This window comes from Pinus tabuliformis, chromosome 4_2 (assembly GCF_031772625.1).
Source record: "Pinus tabuliformis cultivar Carrire ecotype Pingquan chromosome 4_2, CPIR1, whole genome shotgun sequence".
NCBI classification, from domain to species: Eukaryota; Viridiplantae; Streptophyta; class Pinopsida; order Pinales; family Pinaceae; genus Pinus; species Pinus tabuliformis.
In genome coordinates this window covers 178,818,504-178,843,455 of record NC_142304.1, presented here as the reverse complement: position 1 = coordinate 178,843,455, position 24,952 = coordinate 178,818,504, and the positions used below count along the sequence as shown (strand labels likewise).

At 42.0% G+C, this 24,952-nt stretch overlaps 1 protein-coding gene across 3 annotated transcripts in view; it reads left to right on the top strand.

The window, feature by feature from the left end:
* Positions 1 to 269: 269 nt before the first annotated feature.
* LOC149168746 (E3 ubiquitin-protein ligase UPL5-like) overlaps positions 270 to 24,952 on the top strand; it is a 161,348-nt gene continuing 136,665 nt past the window's right edge. For 2 of the 3 annotated variants that reach the window (XM_089428411.1, XM_089428410.1), the window contains exons 1-2: positions 270 to 3,045; positions 3,653 to 4,239. In XM_089428411.1, the coding sequence (XP_089284537.1) occupies positions 609 to 3,045; positions 3,653 to 4,239 (3,024 nt within the window). In that variant the 5' untranslated portion in view covers positions 270 to 608. The remainder of the gene's footprint in view (positions 3,046 to 3,652; positions 4,240 to 24,952) is intronic. The other variant, XM_089428409.1, reaches the window with a different exon arrangement.

Sequence of the window (24,952 nt, the reverse complement as noted above, 5' to 3'; positions counted from 1 at the left end):
AGAATTAAGTCGAGAGGCAATCACTTAAAAAAAGGTTTGAAAAAAGAGATAATTAGCGAGCTTTCTTGTGGATTGTGGCCCAATTCATAGCACATTAAGCAGTCATTGCAGATGTGATAAGCGCAAAGTCCCATAAAATAGGAAAAACACGGATAAACACAGAGAGAGGCCGCGGCACACACAGTGTACCTGCATGTGCTGCCCGCAACCAATGAACATCGATGGCGGAGCTGATGCGATGCCACGATGGATCAACTTTTAAAGAAAACCTTTTCCGCCGTCCTTTTAACTTTACCACGTGTCACAATCCGACAAGCAATAAACACGCCAAGACAGCAGCGACCCTTGAAGACTTGTTCAACACGTGTAAAAAGGAGGGGCCGCGGCCGAGGGCGAGTATTTCCATTCCTGCAATTCCTGGATTACTCCCTCGCTGTAACTATGGGCGCCATTAGGCATCACGTCAATTAACAGAAGGCCGGGGAAAGTAAATCCGAATTCCGAACCGGCGGAATCTTTTGCCAAAAGAAAACTCCAATAGGAGATATGCGGAGTTTTGTGATACTAGTGCTGCAATATGGGTTGTGCGGTTGCTAAGATAGCACTAGATGGTTTTGTCAGAGACAATTTGGAGGTTTTTCGCGCGGCTTCGTTGTAGCAGCCACAACAGGAGTAGCGGCGGTAGCAGCGGAGGAGGTGCTGCAAACGACATGGAAGAGAGGACGGGGGATCGAGTCTCGGGTACTGCGGCGGGGGGTTTTATGTGCTCTGCGCGGATGGCTTCATCGCTTATGACTCGGGCGGTCTGCATAAAGCGGAAATTGGACGAGGTCGAAAGCGGTTTGTTGGAGTCCTCGGCGTCCTCTGTCAATTCAAACGCGAGGGCGCGCAGAGAGCGGGAGACGTCTTCAGGCGAGAATTTCAGAAGCGGCAATCAGGATCCGGAAGGCAATTCCCCAAATGCTATTCAGGATTTCTCGTGCCAGCACCACGGTTTTGCTCGGGACAAGGTCCAGCCGGGAGGAGGTGAGATAGAAACCCTAGTTAATAATGAAAATTTCCAGATTGAAAACGGGAATTCCTTTGCTAGTACCGTAGGTGAGAGGGAAGATGTTATTGAGGAGCCTGCGATTGAGATTGGGAATAACGGATTTGAATTTGATGTCTTGGTCGGCTTAGAAGATGCCGAAACGAGAGGGTTGGATAAGGTTTTAGGTCAGAAGGACTGTGCTGTAAGCTCTCTTTCCAGTTTTTCAAGGGAGGGGCTTCTTTGGGAGGATGATGCAGTTTTAAGCGAATCCGTCGATGTAGGTACAGGTAGAGGTAGCTGTGTTTTGGACGAGGCTTCTGTCTGCTCCATTGAAGATTTGACGTTTAAGATTATAGATGAAGATATGGTCATGTCTTCGAAACCAAGGCTGCAATTTTTTGTTAGAACTTTTTTGGATGGACGCACGATTGTTATTCATGGCAGTGCATCAGACACTGTTGAGTCTGTTCAAAGGCAAATTCAGTTGAAAACTGGGTTGCCTATGTACGAACAGCGGCTCATATATGGTGGAAAGCAATTGCAGCATGACCAAACATTAGGGGATTGCCATGTTGTTAATGATGCAATGCTTAATTTGGTGGCTCGCATGCGGAGCACGGCTCTTCCTCAGTCATGGCAACTTGTAAATGACTTCGTGTCTACTGTTAGATCTGTGTGCATGATGGGTGAGCAAGTGTCCAATATGCAAAGAAAACTGAACCATCTGCAGGATAGCATCCGCAATCAAGTCAAAGAGTTTCTTAAGATGGCTTCAAAGACTATTTCTGTTTCTGCTTCTGTTACTGTTTCAGAACACATGCAGGTATTTCAGCTGGCAGGGGCGACTTCGGCTTTGATTATGTTATTGCTTGCTCCATTACAGAGCAACCGTGAATGTGCAGAAGAATCTATTAAACTGTTCTTGTCACCGAATGAAGATTTTCTGCCGAGTCATATTCATATATACTGTGCGCCCATTCTACTTGAGTTCTGTAAGCTGCTAGCAAAGAGTGTACCTGGCCATGATTTATACACGGTATGCCGCAATGCCCTTGCCTCTTTGCTGGACACTATTGGTGTTGCTCATGGAAGTCAATATTTCAATGAAGCTAAGGCAGAGACAATTGTTCAAGATTTATCTCCTTTTGTCCTCGAGCTTGCTATCAAGCTTTCTTCAAATTTATGTTGCGTAACTAGGCCATCCCTTTCCAAGGATAAGCCCGTTCACATGATGCAACATGTTAAAGAGGTGCATGATAAAGAGGCGCAGGATTTTACTGCTTTTGTAATACCTTTGTGCAAAGCCATGGAGGCAATTGATAGACCTGTAACATCTCACGTAATTGTAAGTAAAGGTCCACACATGGAAAACTGTTCTAGAACAGATTCCTTGATGGTAGCAGACATTGGATCCCATAAGTGGCTTTGCACAGTATTCAGGGAGCTTCTGCATAAGATTGATAGTTGCCTGGAGGCAGTGGCAAATATCGTTGTTGAACCAGGGCCATCCACACGTGAGGATTGCCCTATTGGCTGGGCTCCATTCCTCTTCATTCTGAAGGGCCTTCATGCCATTGCCAAGCTTTCCAAAGATGACATGGAAGATTTTCTATCGATGCTAAGTGCCCGCCGTTTAGCTTTAAATAATCTTATTCAACAGTTACCATTGCATGATGATCATTTTTGGTTACTTGAATATAGTTCCCTTCTTGATTTCGAGTCTAAGAGGTATCTAGTATTGGCTATGCTGCCAGAACCACAAGAAGATCATGATGAACGGCATGAAATTGTAGTTCATAGATCTCAGCTTCTTGTGGATTCATTTGAGCCACTTGCCTATGCAGAAGCCGATGCTTTACAGGGAGGAATTTCTGTGGAGTTTGCGACTGAGGAAGCAACTGGCCCAGGAGTTTTGCGGGAGTGGTTTTCATTAATATGCAGAGAAATTTTTAATCCTGCAAATGCTCTTTTCTTATGTTGCCCCAATGATCGGCGAAGATTTTTCCCCAACCCTGGTGAGTGGGAAATTTATTATCATATTTTTATTTAACCCACTAAATTCTGCCATTTATTGCGATGCAAGATGTTTGAAATATGGTGTAAAATTGCTTTTTCAATTTCATGGACTCCGTAAAAGCATTAGGTAGATATTGACCTTAGTGAATTTTAGTGCAATATGTAGTGTTGAAGGCATTCACGTCCAAGATGTGGTTTTGAAAGCATTCTTGTCCTTCAACAAGCTGTCCTCAATCATTAGGTAAATATTGACCTTAGTGAATTTTAGTCCAGGGCGTAGTTTTGAAAGCATTAATGTCCTTCAACAAGCTGTCCTCTATTATTATTTAATGTTTCTTTATCAGATTGCGCCTGATAATATTGTTGGATAAATATTTTCCACTCTCTGATACTGCCTTATTAATGAAGAAGTTTGCAATCTGTCAGGCCATTTGACAAAGTGTTGTCTGTGATCCAAAATTAGTGTTCCAAGATGTGTGTCAAATACAAATAAAATGTTCACAAATGTGCTCTTCTCTAGAGATTGACCTCTCTTCTCAACACATCCTGGGTTTGAAGCTGTCTGGTTATTCAAATATCTGATCATCTTGTTCCTTCCGGTTGCAGCATCTGGAGTGAATCCTGGTCATCTATCCTATTTCAAATTTTGTGGTCGTGTTATTGGTTTGGCATTGATGCATAGGGTGCAAATTGACATGGTCCTAGCTCGAACATTCTTCAAACAATTGGCTGGTCTCTCTATCTCCTGGGAGGATACGCAAGATGCAGATCCATACTTGTATTCAAGTTGCAAGAAAATCTTGGAAATGGATTCAGATATTCTGGACTCGGATCTACTAGGACTCACGTTTGTGACAGAAGTTGAAGAACTGGGTTCCCGAAAAGTCATGGAACTTTGTCCAGGGGGCAGGGACTTGGTTGTAAACAGTAAGAATCGACATCGATATGTTAAACTGCTGATTCAATGTCATTTTGTGACACCAGTTGCAGAGCAAATTAAATGCTTTGCCCAGGGGTTTTCTGATTTGCTTGGGAATTCAACACTCCAACAGTTTCTTCGAGCTTTAGAACCTGAAGATCTGGATCTAATGTTGTATGGGAAGGGTCATGATTTATGTGTACAGGATTGGAAAGACCATACGGAGTATCATGAATACACTGAAGCTGACGATCAAATTATTTGGTTCTGGCAGGTATTAATACTTTTGCTTTTGTTTTGCATTTGTAATGTAAGTGAAAATTCATGGTTGTCCAATGTATCTGCACGGGGAACTTCATTTTACTTTGATGGAAATCTCGGGATTCCAATCTACCACTTTGATTAGATTGTTGTCATTAATATCTTGGAATAACTTTGATTCTTTGCTTTCTGTATGCCATAAGTTCTTTGTATGTTGTAATCTTTTATAAAACATTTCATTGATTTGACTTGGAGCTGGTCAGTCCCAGGGCGCCTATAAAATCTGCTTATTAGGTTCACACATTCTCCCTTCTCTCTTGGTTGCAGATTTTCTTCTGTTTGGACATGGCTGTTTATGTTTCTCCAGGGTTTTCCTCCCTGGGATAACCTTTTTGTAGGCCTAGGTTTTGATATGTTGTTGTTTCATCTATGGTTATTAGCTTACTAGTTTTTCATTTCACTTCAGTTGTTATTTATTTCTCATCTTACTGGGGCCTCTTGCCTACACACCCCACCTGTCTGTATAGGCTTCCCATGAGTCATGACAGGTCTAATCTCTAGTCTCCTTGACCTGTTTGGTCTTTAGAATGAATGAATGAATGATATTTTAACATCCACGAGACTAAAATAGTCTATGGGACCACCAGCTTCCATGCTTTTCGCCTTTTGCAATTCAGTCATTTTCTTATTCAAATTGATGATGAGCTGATCCATCCTTCTAACAGTCTCCTCGCTGAAAAGACAATGCCAGGAAAACACTGCTAACTCTCCCTAATGTCCCTGAAAGCATCACATTCCAAAACAAAATGTTTTTCAGATTCCACTGCTCCGGAAGTGCAAAAAATACACACCTATTCTTCCCAAGCTTCTTTAGGTCTTTACCACCGCCCCATTTCACACCGAAGTTGATGCGAGTTAGTTCTTAATTGAGCAATAAGCATCTTTGTTCTCCATGGAACGTTAGCTCCAATATACTCTTTTTGTTGGAGATCACAAGTAAGGTTGAATTTCTTAACCTAGTATTTCTTCTTTCTACCCAACTCTTTTCCCCATATACACTTGCGAAACTTCTCCAAGACAAAATTCAAACTCCTTGCTATTTGTGGGACAGGGATTGAGGTAGATATTTCATTTTTGCATCCATTTGTTGTTTTGTCTCATCCATGTTTTCTTTCTTTCACTCATGCCTTCATTGAAGACAACTTTAGTTCATCTACCTACTCCCATTTGCTCAATTCTTTTTAGATATCTTATGAGACGCACCATAGCAATTGCTTCGATGGGAGCTGCCACTGTTTCACTCAACATTATCTCATAAGGAACCAAACTTTTTATTTTGAACTTGCTCATGATCAAGCATTTTTGGATTTCTCAATTGTTTCCTTTTTGAAACAAGGGTGTAGCAGCCCACAATTCACTCCCATAGAGCATCATTGCATGAACTGGGAGCCTAGAAAGCGCTTTAGCTGTTTTCCAATCCCATAGCTCTGCCTCTCTCCAGCTGTTTTGAAGAGCATATATAAATTAGGGGACATATAAATTTGAAGAGCATATATTAGGGGACATTAGTATAAATTTCAATTTCAACTTCTCCATGGTTTGGGAGCTCACATTTGCCATGTGTGTAACAAGGAACAATCTTGGTGATTTGGGGCATGTTGCAAATTGTCATCTCTCTTAGGATGATAAATTGTAGAAGTCAATGCTCCAACAAGTTTTCGAGATGGGGGAGTGTAGGAGCAAGGAGACACACATGGGCGGCGTGTGGGAACACCCCCAAATTTTAGAGAAATTTAGAGGGAATAATGGGACGTCAAGGTCCCTAGCATAAGGGTTCCCATCTCTAAAATTAAAAAAATAAAAATATTAATGATAAAATCCCAACAGTAACAATTCATGCCATGCAAATTTATCATTGTGCAATCCAATGGAAAAACTATAATCCCGCCAGTTGTAAAAACTGTTAGTTTGCTGAATTCTGAATGGGATATGAAGTCTGATGTGGTTGGAACCACTTTTAAAGATCCTGAAACAATTTATAGACTAAGTGATGTTAAAGATTCAAGTAAAATGATAGAAAAGGTAAGATAAGGGAGAATGTCACCTTTATCTTGCCTTTTCACTACCTTTATCTTACCTTTTCTATCCTTTTACTTTAAGAATTTAATATCATCTATTTTTTGTGTAAAGTGAATTTTATTGTTGAGAAACAAAATTTTTACATCAGAAGGACTTCAAAGTTCATGTTGGTCTCTCGCCAGGGAGACCAGAGCACACCCAAAATTGAACCCTGCAAAGGGTCAAGGAAGATCTATAGTACATAGCATAGCTGGAACAAAACATATATATACTATGGCTACTAGACAACCGATTGAAAACATAGATCGTACCCAAAAAGTAATCAAAGAGAGATATCATTAGAGTATTATGGTAGTGGCTGAGAGTCAAATCTGGATACCGGGGTTGGGATTATTGGATCACCGCGAGGTCTCGGTGTCGCTGGCTAATCTCTGATCCGTCTTGTGGTGCCCAAGCATCCCCCTTGTGGTGAAACATGTCCCCCACGTTGGGGAACCCCACCCCTTCAATTTGCCTCGTGTGCTGAGAGATGAGGAAATATGGCCATGTTATACTCCTTCCACAAAGCGTGACTCGGCTTGAAACTGAGGTCGAGCATCACTACCACTGCCAATGCACCTAACAGAGAAAAGGGGGCTGGCCCTAAATCCATCTAGAACCCACCTGTAGAAATATGGATCCAACCTCGTAGTAGGACAACAATAATAGAAATATAAATTGAAACAAAATTAAAAAGATATCCCATATTTTGTTCTGCTTGGATTACAACTAACAGGGATGGGGGTTCGATACTAGAACTAGAAATAAATGGAGTGTTGCCTCATGTTGCCGATAGAAGCCAACTCATAGGGTACAATTACATCGGAGAGGTGATTTTAGAAGATTTTGTGCTTGCCGGAACTCCCACCTCTTTTGGTTTGTAGGATTTACCTTGAGTGCCCAGTGGCTATGTCGAGCAGGCTTTAGAATTCTTGCCATTTGCTCCCCCCAAGAAGCTCGATAGCTATGCTTGGTACCAACCACCCTCACCGAGTTCTTGCAGCATATGCCAAGGTGGACCTCTCTTCCCTCTGTTGTTTGGGTAATTCTTCTTGCCCAACTGTACTCCTCCACTCTTATTCCCTGTCCCTGAATTCACCACTGCTTCTTATCTTTCAACACCGAGACTTCAATTGATTTAACGAGCTGGCCACCCCATTCCACCTTTTGGCGGCCATTCCTTTGTGTAATTTCGTTTCGCCTTAACTCTGCTATCTTGCTCCAACCTGTTATACTCCTATACCAATAGGTGTCATATTTCATGATTGACTTGATGAGCTCTGTAATATGTTCATTTCTTTCCTTGTTGCAAAGGTTTCCATATTATCAAAAAATAAAAAAATGTAAAAAATGTAAAGAGGGTATACCCTAAAAGAAAAATCAAAGGGTAAAAAGAATAAAATGGTCAAAAGAAAAAGTGAAAGAAATGAACCCCAAACAAAGAAAGACCAGGAAAGTGTGCAAGTCCAAAATGCCACTACTTTTTCATTTTCTGTAAATAAGCATTGTGTGCAGCTTGTTATTTTATGCCACAATTAATGAATGGCCAAACAGCTTAATCTTGGCTAGTTCATGTTTTGAATTTCCTGTTTTAGAGATAGAGAATAAAATCTGGCCAAACTGTTTAAACTTGGCAGATAAGTAGATAGGTAGAGAAGCAAAGGAGCTCAACAGTTTAATCTGAGCCCTTGGAAGTAATAAGGGCAGACTTAGATAGGCTTACCATAAAAAGAAAAGAAAAGTTGATGAGGGTTTGCTAGTCCAAATGCACCCAAAGAAAGAAGGAAAAAATGCTAGCCAAAGTAGGTAGGGTAGGTAGATTGCTGTTGCAGAATGATGCTTGTGATGGATTATGTTTTTGGAAAATGTTAACTTTCACTCCCATCACAAGTGCAAGGCAGGTTTCATGACTAACTCCCTTTCATACTTTTCCCTAAATCATTCACCAACTTCCCCAAAGATATGAAGATCTGTTTGATATCACTCACAAGCCACTCATTCCGGTTTCATAAAGAATGTCTAAGTAAAACCCTGTTTTGCTTAGGAAAATGGCAAAAATTTCTCCATAAAAATCCTTTTCAACTCTAGCCTAAGTTTAAATACAAAAGTTAAAGTATTTTTATAACTTAGCGCTCAATTCAAAATTCATATTAATTGCTAACATGTGTTATATAATTCCCATACACTTATTCCCTTCCCATATTATGTAAATATGTAAAAACCCCAAATATTAATTTATCCCCGCCCCGGTCGATTACGACCATAGCACTGTTTTAAATAGGGATTAATAAGTTTCTCTGGAACTTGTTAATAACCTCCCCACTATCGACAGGATTCTGCTGCGAACGGAGCCGAGGAACCCTGCTGCGCGCGCGACTGCAACCTGTGCTCTGCGCCTGCCTGAGCGCAGGCCTTTGGCCATGGCCCCCTCGGATCCGTCTCTGGAGGGGGTTGACTCTCAAAAAGCGTTTTCAGAACTGGTAAAATCCCTGCCCCCGCAGCGCCCCAGACCCGCCTTATCAAGATTTGTCAAGAAGCTAGATGTGCTTCAGGAAGTTCAATTGCCTTCGGTCTTGCCGCGCATGGCGGCCTTGTCTCTTGCTGAAAAAGGACTCATAGGCCAATTCACAGGCCTCTGGCCCTCTCCAAGAACGGTACAAAGATGGGTTGAAAGAAACTGGGCAGACAAGATCCAAGGGAAAATCTCCATCAGGTTATGTGGGAAAGGGTACTTCACTTTCCACTTCGAATTTAAACAGGATAAGGACTTAATCTTCAGAAACGGGCCCTATTTCATGGACTCCAGGGCTCTATCTCAACAAATGGACTCCCGATTTTGATCTTGAGCTGGACGTCCCCAGCGCTGTCCCGGTCTGGGTTCGTCTCCCTCACCTTCCCCTTCATTGCTGGGGAGATGAGTCAGTTCGTGCGATAGGAAATGCTGTGGGCAAATACATCGACCGCAGTGAGCCAAAAGACAACATGCAGGCCTGCGCAAGGATTTGTGTCGAAGTGGATCTTGGCAAAGGTCTACCAGAAGCAATAAAACTGAAAGTGGATGAGTGGAGCCATATCCAGCAGCTGGATTATGAGTAGATACCTTTTAAATGCAAGGTCTGCCACGAATATGGACACTTCGCCAATAGATGTCCCAAACTCGTTGATGCAGAAAGTGAGGACCAAGAGGGCCAATGGGAATCGGTCAAAAAGAAGAAATCTGTTCCTCCTCAGAAACCCCCCCAGGAATCTGCTCCTTCAGCTCCCTCTGCCTCTCGACCATCTTCATCTTCCCCTCTATCTTCTATCCATCTCTCTTCTGAACCTCCAATCCCCCCTCCTCTAATCCCTTCCTGGTTTTATCCTCCCTTGATCCTCCCTATATGGACCCCCCTCAGCCCCCCCTGAACCCTTCCGAGCCATCTGATCCCCCCCCTTTCTAATCTCCTCTTCGCAAGTCTCTCTTGAACCCTCCTATCCTAGGCACACCAGAAGCAGCACTAAAGAGCATGGAACAGCGAGCGATACCTACAAGAAGCCTGGACCAGGCAGGAAATCAACAAAGCAACACAGGGACGAGAACGCCCAGAAAGACATAGCCATGGGAACTCAAACACCAATAGAGTCCTTCATTCAGGGGCACCAAGAAAAAGAAACAAACCATAAAGAACAAGAGAGGCGAGCACCTCTCCGTACGCCAAGTTCCCAATGATGAAAGTACTGTCTTGGAACAGTAGGGGGTTAGGGCACCCCTCCAAAATCTCCGCCCTCAGAGGTTTAATACACAGCGAAAAGCCAGAAATCTTACTGATTCAGGAAACAAAGCAGGATCAGCAAGCAATGAGAAGTATTATAGACCAGCAAAATCAATACAAAGGGTGCGTAAGCGATGCAAGAGGCGCTTCGGGAGGCATTGCCACCCTTTGGGATCACAACAAGTGGACCTGTGACTCAGTAAACCTACAACAGCATTGGATCAGAACAGCGTTTGAAAGCAGAACGAATGACCAAACAGTAATCATCTACAACGTGTATGCGCCCAATCATTACAGAGAAAAGGAGATATGCTGGGGCGATCTTCAGGCCAGTATCGATAGTGAGCAAAACACAAACATCATAGTGGCTGGAGATTTCAATCTCATATTGCATGCAAACGAAAAAAGGGGCGGAACCTTCTCTCCAAATCCCTTCAGAGGTCGGTTGGAAGCTATCATGCAAGAGCATGATCTAGTGGACGTGGCCCCAAAGAACTGTAGGTACACTTGGAGCAACCGCAGACTTGGCTCGGGCAACATTATGGAATGATTAGACAGGTTTCTCATCAATATCTCTTATCTTTCCTCTTTCTACGTGGGATATGCCACCATTCTCCCCTCTTCTGCCTCTGATCATCATCCCATTACTCTCACGCTGGAGTCCCAATGTCCCCTAGGACCCATTCCGTTTAAATATAGCCCCTTGTGGAACGAGGTGCCTGCTGTTAGAGAAATAGTCCGGAGAATGGGGAATCAGCATGTAGAAGGGTCGCCTGGTTTCATATGGGAGACCAAACAAAGAAAAGTCAAGCAAGCTGTCAAAGAATGGGCAAGAGTAAGCTATAAGGAACCTGAGGAGAACAAAAAGAAAGTTAAAGGTGAACTAGAGGAAATCCAGAGGACGATAGAAGAACAAGGACTCTCCTAGCAGAGTATGGAGCAAGAAAAGAACCTTTACTCTCTAGTGAGCCATATAAACAGGGAGGAAGAATCCAAATGGCGGCTAAAATCCAGGCAGCTCTGGCTCCAAGGAGGCGATAAAAACACTGCATTTTTTCATAAGCAGGCCACAGCTCGAAAAATCAGGAACAATGTCTGTTCCATCTTGGATAAGGACGGCAACCAAGCGAAACACCCAAGAGGACATTAGAAATGCTGCTACAGAGTACTACAGAGATTTGCTCACTGAAACCAAAGGAGATGAGGATTACGAGGACCTTCTCCAACACCTCCCCAAAGGTCTTACCAAGGATATGAACGATAGCCTGAATAAAGAAATCGAAGAGGAGGAAATAAGAAGTGCGATTTGGACTCTGAATCCTGACAAGGCGCCCGGGCCTGACGGATTCCCCATATGTTTTTACAGGGCATTCTGGGGTTTAATAAAAAAGGACCTAATCAAGATGATCAGGTGGATCCAGCGGAAGGGCAAGATAGGGGGTTATACTAATGCAACATTTCTTGCCCTCATCCCTAAAGAAAACTGACCTTCTTCCTTCTCCCGGTTTAGGCCCATATCTCTCTGCAACGCCTCTTATAAAATCCTGTCTAAAATCTTGGCTTCTCAACTCAAACCTCTCCTCTCCTCTTTGATATCTTAAAATCAAGGAGGGTTCTTGCCCAACAGGCAAATAACTGACTCTATTCTGCTTGTACAGGAAGCTATTCACTCGAGTCTTTCCAGGAACGAGAAAGGATTCATCCTCAAACTGGATCTGGCCAACGCATTCGATAGAGTCAGACACTCTTTCCTCTTTGCTGTTTTAAGAAAGATGGGGTTTGAGTCGCCCTTCCTCAGTCTCATTTCAGCTTGCATCTCAGGACCTTGGATTTCCCCTCTGGTCAATGGAAGGCCGGACGATGCCTTTCAATCCTCCAGGGGACTCAGACAGGGCTGCCCCCTTTCCCCTTATCTCTTCATTCTTATGGCAAAATCCTTCAGTCAAGCTCTGAACCATAACAGAAGAATGGGTCTAATCTCAGGAATAAAAGTTGGGAATGGAGCTATGAACATCAATCGTTCTCAGTTCGCGGACGACACGTTGCTTATTGGAGGAGCTTCCATCACCATAGCACGAAGGTTCAAGTCTCTTCTTGATAGATTTATGGAGTACTCCGGAGGCCTGATCAACCAGCAAAAAAGTTGTATCTATGGATGAAACGCTTCTAATCAGGTCATTCACAACATTGCAAATATCTTTGGAGTTTCCTGCAATCTAGACTGGACACATTTCTCTTACCTGGGCATGCCTGTGAGCCTAGGACCTTTGAAAGCAGAAACCTGGGACAGCATCATTGACAAGATGAAGAGGAAAGTTCAACAATGGGGTTCAATGTGGCTCAACCCAGCAGGCCGACTCATCCTTTTGAAATCAAGTATTTCCTCTCTTCCCCTTTATCGCTTTTCTCTCTTCCAAGCTCTTGCCTCTTTCCTTCACAAAATGGATGTTGTTCTACGACATTTTCTCTGGCAAGGGGGGAAAAACGACAAGAAGAAATTCAACCTTGTTAGCTGGAAGCAAGTCATTCAGACTCAAGAAAGAGGGGGTCTTGGTGTTAGGTCTCCCACTTTCACTAATCTTGCCTTTGGAGGAAAGATAATTTGGAGACTCATCACTGGCCCTCCAGCGTGGTGGAAACAGGGCCTGGAAAGCAAATATCTGAACTTCCCCAGGCAGCAACTCCTTGACTCTGCTATACCCAATAGGGATTCCTCAAAAATTTGGCGACTGTGCAAAAAAGCTATTCTATCTGGACCAAATCTCTAGATGGGACCCTTTGTCTCACCTTTGGCTTGGATGGACATTCCTTACTAGCCCAAGTGAAATCAACAACAGCTTAACTGCTCTTCTGTCTTTGCTTCATGGCAAAGCACCTATCAAGAAAAACGAGGACGGCTTCCAATGGGACCCCACAGGAATAGATTATTCTATTAAGGCAGGCCACCAGTATATCAACAACAACACCCACCACATATCGTTATGGAATCAATGGAGAATTGTATGGAAATCTGAGGCTTTGCCCAAAAACAAATTCTTTACTTGTACCCTTCTCAAAGGGAAGATATTAACAACAGAGAACCTGTAGAAGAGGGGCATTAATGGGCCTTCTTGTTGCCCCAATTGCTGTGGAGCTGAGGAAACCATGCATCATCTATTTGTCGACTGCACCTATGCTATGGACTGTTGGAAAAACTTAGAACTTGTTGATAAGCTTCCATGGACTTCCCAACATTCAATAGTGGAAATGATCCTCGCTTGGAAAAAGAACTGCCCCTGGGGAAATAAGGGAAGCAATCTAGTGAAGAGAGTTTGGAACACCCTTCCCTACACTATGCTATGGAGTATCTGGCTAGCAAGAAACCGACGAATTTTCAAGGACAAAAGCACATCATCAAAAACTGTCAGCAACAAGGCAAAGAATCTTGCGCTCGAAACCATTTCAGTCAAAACTCACAACAACATCGATGTAACTAAATACAGTGTTGAGGAAATAAATTTCATCAGCTACATTCTGGACAAAAACAATGGCATTCAGAAAGGTAAGACAGAGAAAGTCCAGCACAATCAGGAAATCCACCCATGGAAAATCAGGCTAAAGGAGGAGGAGTTTGCCAACTGGTTGCAGAATTGCAACAGTTATTACCTGTTTTTTGACGGAGCATCTAAGTCAAATCCAGGAATAGCTGGAGTGGGAGGCCTGATCCTTAATGCTAATGGGGAATGCATTCTCTATTACACATGGGGTCTTGGGAACTTATCCAACAATCGGGCAGAGGCATTAGCTCTTTATCAGGGATTAACTCAGCTTAGCAGGCTTGGGATAAGAACTGCAAAAATATTTGGAGATTCCTCGGTGGTCATAAGTCTCATGATTCATCAAAAAAAGTCACCCAACAACCTCCTACAGCAGATCATCCAGAGATGCCAGCTCCTGAATCAAACACTGGGCAACCTGCAATACCATCATATTCTCCGAAATCTCAACAAGCACGCTGACCGGCGTGCAAACAGGGCCTGCGAAAGATCTTTGGGAAGCCTATGCTGCAACGACGTGGTAAGCCAACAATCTCTGCCATGAATCGATTCTCTAATCTTTGCTTCAATCCTTCCTGGTCAGATGCCAAGAAGTGGCCTCACCCCTTCCGGACATTCAGCTACTACTTTATATCCATCAGAATTAGGTGCAGAATCGATCTTTCTAACGCTCTGTCCCTAATTTGCTCTACCTTCACCTGTTCTTGTTACACCTCAGCCTTCACAATTTTCTGGAAAAGATTTCATGCCTTCTACCGATCCCATATGGATCCTGCCTGTTCTCCCAAGGCCGATTCTCAACTACCCTGCCTCACTCACCAATATCCCTCAGCGCCTTATTCAGCCCATTTAACTCATATGATGGCAACTTTACCGGACTCTGGCGATGGAGTGATGCTATTGGAACACCTATATGTTAATTATAATACGCTGTCAACCATAGTTTCATATCTTGGCCAGCATGGGACCTATCTTTTACAACTCGAGATAAGAGGCAGCCAGGAGGAGGTGCTCAAAGCAGCCCAGAATCTTTTGAAGAATTTCTTCAACAGCAAAAACCTGAATTCCTCAAGCAGAAAAGTGGAAAGCTTATTCAGCTCAGCATCATATTCATATTAGCATATTTCAGAAATGAACTGTCGTTGTCAATTTCTGCTATTTCAGTTTGTAAGAGTCTATTCTTGTCGAGAATCATTTAAAACAAGAACAAGCAGGATCAAGGAGAGCTTTCTGCTATATAACTCCGCAGATCTTGAATTTCTTCGGCATCTATTGTACTTAAGGAGTCTTGACTCCCATTTTTTTTCAGAGAATAATACAGCAACCGAACTTGTCAAAAAAAAAAAATAACCTCCCCGCGCAGCGGAGGGATTAATTAACCCCCGGTTAATTAATAACCATCCCCTGAACCAATGAAATTGCCCCCGATACATTTAAAAACGGTTTAATACATCGGGCCCGCAGTGTTAACCTCCCGCCATCTCCATAGCGCGTCCGCCGTCTGATCTACACTTGATAATCCAACGAACGCATTTAATCTTGCGACCCCCTTCATCGCTGCTGATTGACTTGCGGGGAACCGGTGGTTTTGGCGCCCGTACTTTGCCACGCGTCGTGCTCTTGGCCTGCTCGCTCGCCCTTCGCCCGAAACCGCCCAGCCCCAAAAGCGGTGCGGGCAAAACCATAGTTTTAAGACTTCGACTCCGACTCTGACTCGGCCGATGATCGACTCCGACTCTGCCAAGGATCGACTTCGACTCCGACTCCGAAATGGTAATGACTCGGCCGGCTCGATTTCAATGACTCGGTCGTTGTAAAAAATACATTAAATATATATTTTTTTTATAAAAAAACATAATTAAAGATTTTAAACATAATTTTAAAGATTTTCATTCATGTTTCCAAACACACAACATTATAATATAGATGGAAGACAACATATGATCAAAGTAGGCTCATGAACCAATCCATTATATCAAAATGGTACCCAATGGCAATACATAGTCAACTGTAATACATGATCAAAGACTCAAAACAAAAAACACATAACCAAGGAGGCTAGAATTTAGAAATGGCCTCTACAACAAAAGTAAACTGTGACGGTGACCAGACTCCAGGGACCAGTACTAGTACTACAGTACTACTGGATAGTAGCTACTGTTAGAGGAGCCAAGATCATGTTGATCAATCTCTGGATCATCATCATCAGAGTCAGACAGGGGGCCCCATGGCTCCTCATCATCATCATCATCTCCAACTGCAACTGTAGAAGTGGTACCACTAGCAGGCTGTGCAACTGCAGTAGATGCAAGCTGAGATAGAGTAGATATGCGGCTGCGCTTCTGTCGTGGCTGATCTGAGGAAGCACCTACAACTGGAGTCCTTGCTGGCTGTGAGATTGAGGCTGGTGGATTGGGATCTGCATTCAACTGAACAGGCCGAAGTTGAACAACATGTTCAAGTTCAACTGATGTCTCCATATCTAAATCTACATCAAGATCCTCATCAGGATCAAACTCTGCTGGACGACTCTCCACTACCCAATCTGATGTTGGATCAATGTCTTCCAACACAATGGGATCTGAATCAGGTCTTTTGTTCAGCAAATGGTTTCGTCTGAGCCGAAGGTTGTATTGGACATAAACTAGATCATTTAACCGTTTTTGATCCAAACGGTTTCTCTTCTTTGTGTGAATCCTCTCAAAGACAGACCAATTGCGCTCACACCCAGATGCACTGCAAGTTTGACTCAAAATACGAATTGCAAACCTTTGCAATTCAGGACAATGGCCACCAAAGGCCTCCCACCATTGTGCTGCAAAAAACATAGGAGTGTAATGAGTTAGCTCAACAAAATTACAAATTATATCTAACTTTCAAAATTTCAAATTATAAACGATTTAACAAACTTTAAAAAAAAAGTAAAACTATTAAGAATTTGAAAATTGAAATTTTTGTTTACCTGGCTCATCTGCTTCTCTTGCAATCTTTGCTAGGTTCTTCCCAAAGGTACCTGCTGCATTGCTGAAGATATTGGCCTGTCGGTGTATCTCCAGCTTATCAGACTCCAATGGGATCATGCGTTCAATGCAATCAACCAGTCCATCTCTGACCCCCCCCCTCAAAGCTCCTGACTCCTTAGCTTTATAATGATACCGTGGGTTCAAAAAATACCCAGCTGCATGTATAGGGCGATGGAGTTGATTGTTCCATCTTTCATCAATGATTGCCCAAATGGGCCCATACTTTGCCACTCTATCCTTGTATACCGTCTTTATTTGCTCCTTTGCTTGATCCATAACCTCATAAATGAAGCCCATAGCCAACCTTTCCCCATCCACCAACCGCAACACATTAACTAGTGGCTCAGCAAGCTTCACAATCTCTGCTACCTTTCTCCAAAAAGTTTCTTCATGGACTTCCCTTTTCAATTCTTTGCCTTCTGGTTTGTTAGACCAATTGCTTTGATTCCATTCATCACTGGAAAACATCTTTTGCAAGTTTCTATGTTGGGAAAGCATAGATTGCAATGTCAAAAAATGTGTAGCAAATCTAGTGATGGCAGGCCTAATAATATCCTTGCCCCCAGTGTGTTTCCTCATGAGGCTCAAAACCAATGTATGATTGTAGATAAATTTTGTTATGCTTTTGGCATGATCTATAGTGTTTTTGACCCAATCTAATTTTCCAATATCCTCAAGCATGAGGTCTATGCAATGTGCAGCGCATGGGGTCCAAAAGATGGTCTTGTGTTTTTCCTCTAACAGTTTACCAACAAGAACATAGTTAGAGGCATTATCTGTGATGATTTGAACAACATTAGCCACCCCCACCTCCTCAACAACCTGATCCAATAGCTGAAACAACAAGTGGCCATCTTTTACCTTATCAGATGCATCAACTGATTTTAAAAACATGGTTCCCTGTGGGCAGAAGACAAGAAAGTTTATGATGGTACGGTTTCTTTGATCAGTCCATCCATCTGACATGATTGTACACCCTGTTCTTGCCCATGAGTCCCTGAACTCTTGCAAATACTCATTAATGGATTGAATTTCTTTTTGCAAACGAAACCCCCTTAGCTCATGCATAGTAGGGCCTTTGAAGCCTTTTCCAGCAGCATGTATGGCATCAAACATAGGCTCATAATATGGTGAAGGAGCAGCATTAAAGGGGATATCAACATCATACCACCATCTAGTTATGTACTCACAAGCAATCTCCCTCAATTCTTTCTTCCAATGGTCATCTAAAGTGGGCTGCATTTGAGTTTTACTAACTTCAGGACCATGTGCATCTGATGGAGAGGAGGGAGTGAAATAACTTTTGATAGTCACATCACCCTTTTTCATTCTACCCTTTCCCTTATCTTGAACAGAACCAAAAGAGGGAGGAACATATCAGAAAGGGTTGGATGTATCAGTTTGAGGGATAGAGGAAGAACCCTCAAAATCATAATGGGGGTTGGCACTGGCAGCCATCATTTTTTGTATCTCCCTCTTCCTCCCAATTTCAGCCTGTATGTCTCTTTGCCTAGCCTTATCTTCTTTAAATTTCTCAAAGCTGGCCAACAAATTCTTCCTAATCTCCCCAATTTCTGGTGAGGTACATGGGGTAATTTGGCCTCTAATCCCTGCCAAGTGTTGTTTCAGCCTATTAATGCCCCCAGGACCTTCCTTAATTTTCCTATGGCAAAATTTGCATTGCACTTGACTATCAACCATTTCAACATATGCCCAAGCAGGATCTCTTGCTCTAGGTGCCATTTTTTGACTAGGAAATGAAAGCAAACAATCTGAAAATGAAAAAAAAATAAAACCTTGATTCAATGTTCATTTATTTGACAAAAAACACTCTCTAAGATTTCTAGATATGCACCTAAAATTTACTAAGCAAAAACAAATTTATAGAGGTGAAAAAAATACCTCCAGGCACAAACTGCCTCCTCAAGCTTGCTCCAAGAATCAGCTCCTCAATGCTGCTCCAAATGGCTGCCCAAGAAGCTCCTCAATGCTGCTCCAAATGGCTGCCCAAGAAGCTCCTCACTCTAGCTACAATGCTCCTCCAAGACTCCACTGCTGCTCCAAAACAAGCTCAAGAACTGCTCACTAACTCTCAAAGAAGACTCTCACTCAAATGCATAAGATTGCTGTGAGTGAATGAGAGCACTTGGGTGTGTTAAATAGGGTTTGGGGGGGGGGAATGGACCCCAAAAATCATTTAGCAAATTCATATAACTATTTGGATTCCAAACCAACCAAAAAACAATTTAAAAATCCATTAAAATTTTATAAAATCGCTGTTTGACGTGATGTTGGGCGGTTTTTTGTGACTCGGCCGAGTCATAACGGAAACGGCCGAGTTGGCCGAGTCATGGCTGACTAGGCTAGTCGAACCGTTCCAAAGGCCGGGTCATGGGAATAGGCAACGGCTCGGATCAACTCGGCCGTTTCAGTTTCGAAACGGCCGTTTCTTAAAACAATGGGCAAAACCGCTTACCACCCCCCCACGGACCACCCCAGCGGACGTCATCCGCTGGCGTCAGCTGTCCTTTGCTGATGTCACTCGCCACGTCACCATCCGCACTGCCACGTCACCTGCCCCTTACTTCCGCTGACGTCATCCGTCCTCCAAATCAAACATTCCCGCCAAAACTCCATTTTGTCAAATAAAAGGGAAAAAAGTCATTTTTTGATATGTTTCTCTGTGAACAGCGCTCCGGGCATGATATTTACTGAGTTTGCAGTTCATTCTCGACCGCCTCTAGACTAGAAAGGGCTCCATCGACGAGATCCTCCGCCTGTCAACCAACCCTCCAGTGTACGGTTTCCTCCTCTTTTGACACAGGTACCTGTGAATTTTCTCAATACATGGCTATAAGTGCATCAATGCCACGACTTCTCAGCAATCTCCACAGGAAGTTAGCATACCAACTACAATAAGTCTAAAGGAAAGGAATTGGGAGGCGCAGAATAAGTTTAACGTCCCACCAACAGGTGTTTTTCCATAGCTGTGCCGTTACCCTTGGAAAAAGGAAATTTTGGGCGAAGTGCCAGTCAGCGGTGAGCAGGGGGCAGTTCAACATTAAAGTGTATCAGATCCGCATCAAAGCAAGTCAAAGAGTATCAGTTCAACATTAAAGTGTATCAGATCCGCATCAAAGCAAGTCAAAGAGTATCAGTTCAACATTAATGTGTGTCAGAGCAGAATTAAAAGCAGCAGAAAAGAAATTAAAGAGTAGCAGGTCAGAATTAAAGAGCACAGTTAAGACAGACAGTCGGTGCAGAGTTATTACAGAGGACAGCTGCAAGCCGAACCCTAAAGGTCTACCTCCAGCACAAACATCAGTTCGCTGTTTCTATTTCACCTGTAAATTATTTTAGGTTAAACTTAGATATTATCTCACAACTGTTATGAGATATAGGTTGTACATATTTTGTTGTATAAGTACCCCCTCCATTGGAGTATTGGGGTAGTGTGTGGTGTGTGGATTTCCTAGACTATGATGTAATACTAAAATTTTGGAATAAAGAGCTGTTGGAATCAAACTCTTGTATGGCCTACTAGATGAAGAATTGAATCAGAGGACTTGTCACAGAATTCTTGAATCAACCACTGGATCAATAAGTCCTCTATATCTTGTGTTTTACAGTTTACTTGGTTATTATATCATCTGTGTTTCATAATCTGAATGATAAAGAAAAAGGTTAATTTCAGAATTTACTTGAATGCACTCTGTTTTCAGTCTTGATTGTTCTCTGTGTTTTTCTTCAGAATTAAAATAAGCAGTGAAATCTTAATTGCTTCCTGTTTCCTGATTCTTTCATATTGATTATTTGCTAAAGAATTCTTAACTGCTCCTTATCAGTAATCATCCATTTTCCCTCTTTCAATATGTTGAAGGATTCTTAATTGCCCTTCACCCATTTGAACCCATTCTATCTGTTTCCAGTCTCTATTTGTTCCCTGTTTGACTACCTTGCTCTGTGAAGCCATCCTCTGTTAAGAAACCAAATCTAGAAAGTCTATTTTTTTGACTCTATCATGCCCAATGGACTGAACTATTCTGTCTTACCTCTCTATTCTATTGAATCTCACCACCCAAACTCAAACAAAACCCTTGAACTTCATAACTAGCCTAATACCTTTAAAAACAAAGCTAAATTATAAAGAGAGAGCCCTCTCTGGATACAGATTGGCTAGATTCTGTATCTAAAAGATTGGTCTGTGGTTACCTCGGCATGCTTCCCTTTCCTACAATTTTGGGGAAAACCTAAGTGATAACACAACCAATAATTGAGATTGTTTTGATCATTTCCCCCTTGCGCCATTGAATACCACCTACTAGGCTCAATCTCCCAATAGTACTCCCCCATCATTATCTGCCTCATGTAACACATTGAAGTATGTAATAGGTATAGGCCCAATGACACCTATTAGCCTCCGCCATTTGCACGGGGCATGTTGTCACGTCCCCCCGCGTATTGGTTAGGTGGGGTGGTGGCAACCCTCCCCCTTGCGTTAGTCTTGTCACACCATTCGGGGTTAGAATTTAATATTATCATTAATTACCAAGGTGACTGCTAATTACCAAGATCACAAACTCCGCAAAACTATATACCCTATCTTTGTTCTATCTTAAATGGTTGTTGTACAAAAAATTCTTGTTTGGGTAAGGGGAGGAGGGAATGGGGGCACTCAAATATCCCCCTTGTGGTGGAACATGTCCTCCACTTTGGGGAATTGTTTCTCAGTGTTGAAAAAATTGGTGAGGATCTAGAAAACATCTTCTAGGAAACATTGGCGAAAAAATCGGCAAATCTTAGCAAACATTAAAAAATACAAAATATATCCATTTTTTCAAAATCGGAAAAAATCAGGTGAAATCGAAAAAAAATAAAAAATTCTCTGAAGGAAAAGTTGCAATTTTTTGGCACATCATTGAAAAATCAACGGTTTTATCAACATTGATGTTTTCCCATGTGACGTGGGGAAAAGTTTACCCATATGTTTCCCCCAAAGGGGGGCATTTGGAAATGTTTCCCCATGTGTTTCCATCAAAATGGGGGCATGGGGAAATGTTTCCCCATGTGTTTCCATCAAAATGGGGACATGGGGAAATGTTTCCCCAGGCACCTCCCCCACAGCATGGGAAATGTGGGGGTGCACATCCATGTGGAACGCTGGTAGAAGTCCATTAATCTCTGTGCCTTGAGGAGAGGGCAAACCTTATCTCTGTGGTTTCATCTCATCATTTGACTATTGAATTTGATGCCCATGCAGATGTACCCTTGATAGAGGCCTCAGGCACAACTTGAGTTCAAAGATTCAGTGGTTGATTTTGCCATTTTCAAGAGTCATGATATCTGCTCTCAAGTGTTGATATTTTGAGAGGATTATGTCTCCCTCTGGCGTCAATGTAATTTTGTTGGTATTTCAAGGAATGAGAAGGCTATTGTAGAAATCCTATTTGGCTTTTAATTCTTCGTTGTCCAATTTTCATTCAATGTGTGGTAGACTATTAGATAAACTTTTGTAACTCTTGCTCAAGATGGTATGCTGTATTTCCTAATTTTTTTTGTTTTGTTTGAAAATTCTTCCTTTAAACCCGAGAAGCAGTACAACTCGCCTGGAGGGGTCAAGTAACTTGTTTGCTCAACATGGTATGCTGTATTTCCTAATTGTGATTTTTTTTCTCTTGAAAATTCTTCCTTTAAAATCGAGAAGCATTACAACTGGCCTGGAGAGGTCAAGCGCGACAGGTGGCCTGCTTGTGCAGCAAATGATGCTCAAGGGGTGAACTGTTGAATGCAAGCAGTTTCGTTAGGCTAAGCTGATATAACAGGGAGGTAATCTTCTGTGAAAGTCACCCGGTACTTGCACACGGACCCCAAATGCTTCTTCCTGTCTCCAAGGAAATTGAGCTTGTGATGGTTGGCCTGACATTCACTGTATCCACCCATGAAATAGGATCCCATTGACAACAGGATTTTCTTATCTTAATCAGTAGCAAATCAGCTTGTTGTGTTTACTCTTTTAATTTTTACATGCTTGACCATCCTTGTTCTGATAAGTTCTCTAAGTCAAAATGTTCTTCTAAGCAGACCTTTCTGGTAGATTCTGCCAGTTTTTTCAGTCACATGCTTGAATGGTTGTCACCAGATTTGCTAACCTAGGGTGGTGAACCTGCAGAGCTGCTCTTCCGCACTAGAAACTGCTGGGTTCAGCCTTTTTTTTTCTTTTTCTTTTTTTGCTGGAACTATTTTTGGCTTCTGGAAATGGTTCCAGCAGAATGACGACCATTGCCCACAGCTGAAAATGGTTCTTTTACTTAATGGAAAATTAAAAGAAAAGAAAAAGAAAATCAGATCCCCACAGGGATTTTGAAAGGAAAGGGGGCAGGGCACATGGTCTCTGCGTGGCCAGTGGGAGTATAAACTGAGGTTTTCCAGTACTACCTCTGCATCAAGAGTATAAACTGGATATTCAAGCCAAAAACATCACCCTTGTTCAAATGTGTGGATTATAGAGTTGAATGGGAGCATATAGAATACTATGGACAGTATGGTTCCGCCACTTATGCGAGTTTAAAAATGCAATGCTTTACATACAAGGATGTCTACTGCTTTTAAGTAACAATTGAAGCCGAATTGTAGTTTTGAGCGATTCCTGCTTCTGACAACAATCTCTTAATATTTTTTCTCTGTTGTGTTTTGATGTACTTAGTGTCGGCCTCTTTTTTCTTCTTCAGGGTTGGATTTTAAACTCACTGCAGCTATTGGGTAAATGTCTATTATGAAAGTTTTCCATTGACCTTCAAGTCAGCAGATTTCTTAAAGTGGGACTATGTTTTTGCTTGTTGATCTTACATTGGAAAACTAGAAATTATGGATGATTACAATCTTGCATTGCAGTGTTCATTCCCGTGAACTTCAAACACAAAAATAATCAAATTGTTATAGCAAAACAACAAAGGGCTGGGAGAAGGTAACTTTAAAATACTCTGTTGGATATCAGATTTGAACAACTGCAAAATTATATTGGTGACTGTTACAAGATTACTCAAATTGTAAAATTAGAGAACTTTCAACTATCCACAAACACATTCATGATATTATACAATGAAAGAGAACAGTAGGATTTATTCCCAAACTTAAAATTAAACATTTCTTATATTAGCATAGATAAGACAAGATATTGATAATCTGTTCTCTACAATTTTATAATTTTTTGCAAATAAATAATATTAATATAAAAATTCAGGGCACCACACCCTGATTCCTAAATTTGGGATGGCTACCACACCTACATGCAAACCTTATGGTGTTTCTGATTCCCACACATGGTGTTGTGTAACCCTGTTGAATGCATTTCTCTGGTGGTTCAAATGCATGAGAATATGTTTTAATTTATTTGGAATAGTGCAAAGCTCTTTTTCCTTGAAAACAACACTGCAGTGCTAGTAATTTCTCCTACAAGGTTGCGTTGGAAATGGCAAAGTAAGTAATGCTGTATGTTATAAGCATGCTAATCTCTTCATCACCAGAACATGTAGATTATGTATGCATACATGGGATTAGAAGGTTTGTTGAACAAAATAAGTACTGTTAAACCATGGCTTGTAGCAGATGCATCAATAATGGATCCCCAAACTTCCAGAAGAATCACAGTCAGAGTTATCGCCCTGTGATGCCTTCCATCATGTATAAATATCTCTTGCAGAGTGTTGGGTTCTCTCTGTAAAGCTTTTCAAGTTTTGCAAGTTGGGATTAAATTGTTAAACCTCAGATCCTGAGCACCTTCCATAAGACAAACATGTGGAGGTAGCATCTCCTTGATGATCTTAGTCTCTGATTCATCTTGTTATCCTCATCTAGAAAAAAAATGTTTCTGGAGAACGAACTCATAAGTTTGTTTGTTGCTGTGGAAAACATCAGCACTTGTCAACTTTGCCTGTTGAGGAACTGTCCCTCTTACTTCACTGTGAGTTGATCCTGCCCCTCAACTGAAATCATCACCACAGAAGCAAACATGGTATCTCTGGTGTTTCCTATAGGTGGAACTCATTTGTATTTGGCACAATAATTGCAGGGGTGCATTTCTGGGTTTTTAACATTGGCTCCATATTGGGACACCATCCTTTAGCGGAATGCTGAGAATACTTCAACTTGCTAGCAAAATCTGCAAAATCGACTATAGACTATAATTTGACTTTAGTCTCCATGGACTTGCTTGAAATCTATTGACTATTCTGGTGACTAAAATGACATGCATGAAGAGACTCGGTAACAAATTGAAAATTCTTCAAACATTTACTCAA